The sequence below is a fragment of the Corvus brachyrhynchos genome, unplaced genomic scaffold (genome assembly GCF_000691975.1).
Source record: "Corvus brachyrhynchos isolate BGI_N302 unplaced genomic scaffold, ASM69197v1 scaffold167, whole genome shotgun sequence".
Classification (NCBI taxonomy): Eukaryota; Metazoa; Chordata; class Aves; order Passeriformes; family Corvidae; genus Corvus; species Corvus brachyrhynchos.
Window position 1 is genome coordinate 4,762,197 of NW_008239547.1, and position 6,000 is coordinate 4,768,196.

Below are 6,000 nucleotides of genomic sequence, written 5' to 3' on the forward strand. Positions count from 1 at the left end.
TTACATCCACCTGAGGAGACAATGCCAGCTCTGCACAGGGACACGCTGACTTGGAGACCTAATGTTCCTCCAATTGCACATTTTTTTCTTTCCTGTTCTGGATGGGATAGTGCTGAGCTGGCAGATGGGATTAAACCATGTGCTGTTTAAACCTATAGCCAGAGTACTTTCTTCAGCATGTGCTCTCTGTTTTGCAGTTGGAAGCAGACAAAAAGGAGAGCAACAAGTACGGGCTGTTGGAAAAGAGAAATGTGTGTATTTCTTTTGGCAAGGAAGGCACTCCACAGTGAGTGAGAAAGGAACATCAGCACTCATGACAGTGGAACTTGATGAAGAGAGAGGAGCACAGGTGAGCTTCCTAGGTGGCAGACCCGGTAAGATTCGCCTGTCTGGGTAGCTGCTAACAGTAAACAGGAATGATCTTTTTCGCCTCCTCCCTTTCTGTGTTCTTGCCATTACAAATAGTCAGACCTCAAAATTACTTTTGACATTATTCCAACTGCCAGAGATCCTGCTTCTAAGGATATTTCTGGAAAAGGGTGGAGGAGAAGGTGGTCTCTCCCATCCCTGCAGGAATAAGTGAAGCACAGTTAGAGAGATTCATGCCTTCCTTTCATGTTCAGATAGCAGGACTGTCTTCCTAGCGCTGAGGAGAAGCACTTTCTGTAGGCCAAGGCAAAAAAATACATTTGAAATTTTCAATTTGCTTACTCTCTAATTACATATTATTGCATTGTTTGCAGAGATTCTAGCCAATGCAGATGCAGCTAGCTTGAAGCTGAGGACAGGCTAGTTTGCTTTGTCTTTAGGAAAACTTGGGCTTTGCTGTGGCTTCACTGTTACCAGCATACAAGGTGGGAGGTTTAAAGTTAGTTTCTGTACCTTGATCATGTTTTTAGTTTTTTAACAGCAGCATAGAAATGACAAGAAAGACAGGAGTTCATAGAGGAGAAATATAAGGGCCCTTGATCAAGAGTGTGAGAGTCTCTGCAACGTAGCTGATTTAGGAACTGGCCATACCAGTTTCATTCTCCAAATGCAATGTTTACTGAGCAAAGAACATGCATGTTATCATAGAAACCAGTTTTACAGCAAATTTTGAACCTACTTCGGTTCCTATGTTATCTCCATATTGGTTTCAGTGAACATAGGTCAAGGTGGACAGGTTCTGTAAAAATTCATAAAATTCAAAAAATGGTTAGTTTAAACCAATTTAAATTAAAGTTCATTTGGTATTCCATTATCCTCTGAAACTCAATTGTTAGATTCCAGCTGGAGGTTTCTTTTAATATCCAGGTCGCATATGGAACCCATTGCATGCTGATATATGGTAATTTAAACAATAGTCAGCAGTTGTAAAGTAGAAGGAAAGCCATCTTTGTGGGTGGCCATAACTATATAATTTTTAGTAATCCATAGAGACCAGTTTTCCTGAGTCTGTATACTTGCCTTATTTTTTTTAATGAAGAGTGGTGCTTTCCATTTCCAGGTACAAGTGCTTCAAGGGAAAGAACCACCATGCTTCTTGCAGTGTTTCCAAGGAGGGATGATTGTGCATGCTGGAAGAAGGGAAGAGGAAGAAGAAAATGCACAAAGTAAATTATTGTTAGTTAAGAGTTTCTGCCCCAAAATCCTTCTTTAGCTGTTGTGGAGGGCTTTGTATTCAGTCTCAACTACCATAGTCTGTAGAAAGGAAAAATTAATGCCATGAAACTCTTGAGACAGCTTTGCAATGCTTTGTTTCAAGGCAGTCTTTTTCTTCTTTGAGTTTAAAATGGATTTTGTCATGCTAGAGCATGCTGACTTGATTGTATTGATGCACACATAAATTGTTTCAGTTTGGTTTTACTTAAGCCAAGTGCTGCTTTAAAGTATGTTCTTTCCTACACAGTCTGGGGAAGAAAAGTGTTTTTATGAGTAGTTCTTCTGCTCCAAAGAAAGCTCTAAGCTTTTATTACCCAATCACTGCTTTTTGTGACATATTCCTTGAATGCAGTAGTTGAGGTAGGAGAATTTCAATGGAAGTGTAGCTTGGAGATGTTCCAGTTTTCACTTGACTGTGACCTTATGTTCCTAAGGTGCAGAGGGGAAGAGGAGTTGAATAGGAGGAATACTGTCTTTGTTTCCCTTCTTCATGATATGAAAGAGCAGAACTTGACTTTTCTGCTGTTAAACTCTTCAGCTCTCAATACTTGTACTCCTGTAGCAAGGTTTCAGAAGGCATCTTTTCTGCACAGGGTTTCTCAAGTAGTGTTAGCCAGACCTGGTGCTTAGCTAGTTTATTCTGTGGCAATGTAGGCATGCAGTAGGTGAAATTCATCCAGTATGGAACAGCTGTTCCAGAGCAGAGGTTTTGAATTTTCAGTCCTGTGTGATTTTATAATAGTGCTGCACTGTTCCTGTCTGCTCCAGGTGATTGGAGGCTTTATTGCGTGCGAGGAGAAGTTCCCAGTGAAGGAAACTTACTTGAAGTAGCGTGTCACTGCAGCAGCCTGCGTTCTAGGACATCCATGATTGTCCTCAATATCAACAAAGCTCTTATCTACCTGTGGCATGGCTGCAAAGCACAGTCCCACACCAAGGATGTAGGAAGAAAGGGAGCCAATAAAATAAAAGAACAGTGAGTGTCTGACCTATATTTTGGACATGTTTGTATAGACTACCAATTTACTTAAAATAGTCTGACTCAAAGAAAATTTGAAATAAACAAAGCTGTCCTCTCAGTACAAATGCAGCATGTGCATGCTTGGTGAGGAGGAGGAGTGAAGGTTGGTTGGTTTGGGAGAGTGGAGAAAACTCACATTCTGTAATTGCTTTCACTGGAGATCAAATGCATTTATTAATAGACTCACAGAATGGTTTGAATTGGAAGGGACCTTAAAGTTCATCTAACTCCAACCCTCCTGCCATGGGCAGAGATACCTTCCACTAGACCAGGTTGCTCAAAGCCCCATCCAACCTGGCCTTGAACACTTCCAGGGATGGGGCATCCACATTCTTCCTACTGGACTAATTACAGTTTAAAAAAAAGCCGTTTTCCATTTGGAATGAGATGCTAAACATCTGAATAGCAAATTAAATTGCATTTGATAGGAGGATTAGAATCCAGCCTTGTGAATAAGGAAGAGGAAATTAATTTGGGAAAGCATGCAAGGAGGACAGCAGCAGTTACAAAAGCAGGCAGTGAGAATCTACTGAGAACTCATGCGAGTATCTTCTTCACTCTGGGAATGGGATCCAAATGCTATGAGAATAGCTGTTGAAATTCCCTGTCTTGTTTTTTGATAATTTTTCAAAGTGCCTGTGTTGACATGAGGTATGCAACAAGCCTGTAGGGTACTTTTGGGTTCCACTAATGCAAGTGGCCAGCAGGTTTGTGTTAGCTGTGTTTGGGGCAGGAACGCTGAGTTCACTCTCTCTCTTTGTGTTTTGTAGGTGTCCGCTGGAGGCAGGGCTGCACAGCAGCAGCAAGGTGACAATTCATGAATGTGATGAAGGGTCAGAGCCCTTGGGATTCTGGGACGCATTAGGGAGGAGAGATCGGAAGGCCTATGATTGCATGTTGCAAGGTAGACCTGCCTTCCTGGATTTGGCACTCACATTTTACTTTCCTGGTCTACGGTGTTGTCAGATTTAATATAAAGTTTTTGAGGAACTTCTCAGTAGTTGAGTTGATCCCTTTAGAGAAATGCTTCCAAAAATCTTACTGAGTTAAGTAATACTTAAAAATAGAAGGAAAGTGCTGGAAAAACCAAGTGTTTCATTTTGTTCTCCCCTGCTTCTGCTGCCCCTCTGTATTCAGGCAGCACAGAGCAATAGTTAACACCGTTACCAATATATTTAGATTCCCCTCTGAAGGGATTTAGGAGGCAGTTCTGCACACATTTTTGTCCAGCCTTTGCTTTGAAACTGCCAACAAAGGTAGCAGGGGAATTGATTTACCAAGTGGAAAATCTGTCAGTTAACTCTGAGATGGGCTTGCTTCACTTAATCTGCAAAACAGCCGGTTATGAAATGGCTGATGGTAACTAACCAGGATAAGATTCAGACTGATGGCAGCCAGCCGCTCAGCTCAACTTCTTTACAGCTGTTGCTAGTCCCTCAAGACATCTGGTTGTCTCTCCTGATTTTTCAAACTCAGAAAATTTACAGCTACTTTAAAAGTTTATTTGTTAGTTTTTACAATTAACTCTGACATTTGCTATTGTGACTCTTCTTAATTTTTGTTCTTTAAAGATCCTGGAAAGTTTAATTTCACGCCCCGCCTGTTCAGCCTCAGTAGTTCATCAGGAGAATTCTCAGCCACCGAGTATGTTTACCCTTCAAGAGACCCTGCTGTCATCAATTCCATGCCATTCTTGCAAGAGGATCTTTATACTGCCCCACAGCCAGGTATGTGCTTTAAAATACTTAAGTGACAAGAAAACAGATGACTGTATCCTGCATCAGGCAGTGTTTCAGTAATTGTAAGCACTTTTAACTTGATTTATCACAGGAGAATGTGTGCATGTGATGCTTATACAGTATTAAGCAATAACAGTAATTTTTCCATGATAAAGATGCTGAGAAATAATCAAGTATGTATGTATTCCAGAGGCTTGCTGTAAAAATACATTGTTTATATCTGAGAATCAAACTCCAGCTGAAGTTTAGCTGGATGATTAACAAAAGGGATTGGTAAACTGTTAAATGATCCTACTGTGATGCTGACAAGCATATAAGAATGGGGTTTTTTAGGGGATTGCAAGAACTAGTAAGTGGCTGATGATGGATTTGTTATTTTCTGACTGTGCAGCACTCTTCCTTGTTGACAATCACCATGAAGTGTACCTGTGGCAAGGCTGGTGGCCTGTGGAAAACAAAATCACTGGATCAGCTCGAATCAGGTGGGCTACAGACAGGAAATGCGCCATGGAGACGGTGCTCCGGTACTGCAAAGGTAACAGAGTGCTGTGCCTGACTGCTCTGGGTGTGTCATACCTGTCCATGCCTTGCTCTCCCGAGCTGAAAGGTGCTCCCCCAATATATTGTAATATATTGTTTATTGTAATCAATAAACATCAGTTTATTTGAAGATACATTCTCCACTCTTTTTTTAGCAAACCATTTATCTAGTAACAGCATTGTTCCCAAATTGTCAAGATACTCTGCTGACTCAACTCTCAGTGGAAAGGCTTTATTTATTGTGTTACACCTCAGAATAACAAGTTAACAATTTAAACATTCTCATTTAAGCCTCCAAGCTGAAGCTTAGTTGATTGCTGGCAGGATACTTCTGCTGAGCATACCAGAAGGTTTCATTTACCTGAATTTGGCTAATTTCAGGCCATCACACTCTGCTTACTCTATTCTGTTTTTGTAAGATAAGAAAGGCATTCGGTTAGAAGTAGCTGTTGGGGATTTTCAGCATATATGTTTTAATCTTTGCAGTCAGCTATGGTAAAAGGCAGGTGTAAGAATACTGAAAAACATGTTAAAAGGTCCCATACTAATTTTTAAAAAAATCCTGGAAAATTTATTCTTTCTGCCTTAAACTGTTTCAGCTTTTCAGGAAAAAATTAAATACTCTTAGAAGGTAGCTTTGGATAGTGGGTGAGATTGCAAAATATTGTACTGTTTGTAATTTCTGTCTCTCTTTTTTTTTTTTTTTGTATTTTGACTGTTTTTAGGAAAAAATGTAAAGAAGCCCCCAAAATCCTATCTAATTCATGCCGGCCTAGAGCCTCTGACGTTCACTAATATGTTCCCAAGTTGGGAGCACAGGGAAGACATTGCAGAGATCACAGAAATGGTAAATCTTTTCATTGCATAGACTGTCTCCTATTGCTAGTAACTGTGTCTTGTGTTGTCAGTAACACTGGTTATTTGTGCTCTCAGGCCCTAAGATGCAGAGGATAAACTTAGAAACCACAGTTTAGGAGTCTGCAAAGGAAAAAAAAACCACCACCACCACCACAGCTGATTTCTGACTGGGAATGTGTATATCAGAGGCATTCATGC

General features: G+C 40.5%; 1 protein-coding gene across 18 annotated transcripts in view; it reads left to right on the forward strand.

The window, feature by feature from the left end:
- The window catches only part of SVIL (supervillin), a 130,239-nt gene that overhangs the window by 122,052 nt on the left and 2,187 nt on the right, over positions 1-6,000 (forward strand). For all 18 annotated transcript variants that reach the window (XM_017741492.1, XM_017741481.1, XM_017741482.1 and 15 more), the window contains 7 exons: positions 198-349; positions 1,490-1,595; positions 2,413-2,620; positions 3,436-3,569; positions 4,237-4,392; positions 4,796-4,939; positions 5,670-5,791. In XM_017741492.1, coding sequence (XP_017596981.1) covers positions 198-349; positions 1,490-1,595; positions 2,413-2,620; positions 3,436-3,569; positions 4,237-4,392; positions 4,796-4,939; positions 5,670-5,791 — 1,022 coding nt within the window. The remainder of the gene's footprint in view (positions 1-197; positions 350-1,489; positions 1,596-2,412; positions 2,621-3,435; positions 3,570-4,236; positions 4,393-4,795; positions 4,940-5,669; positions 5,792-6,000) is intronic.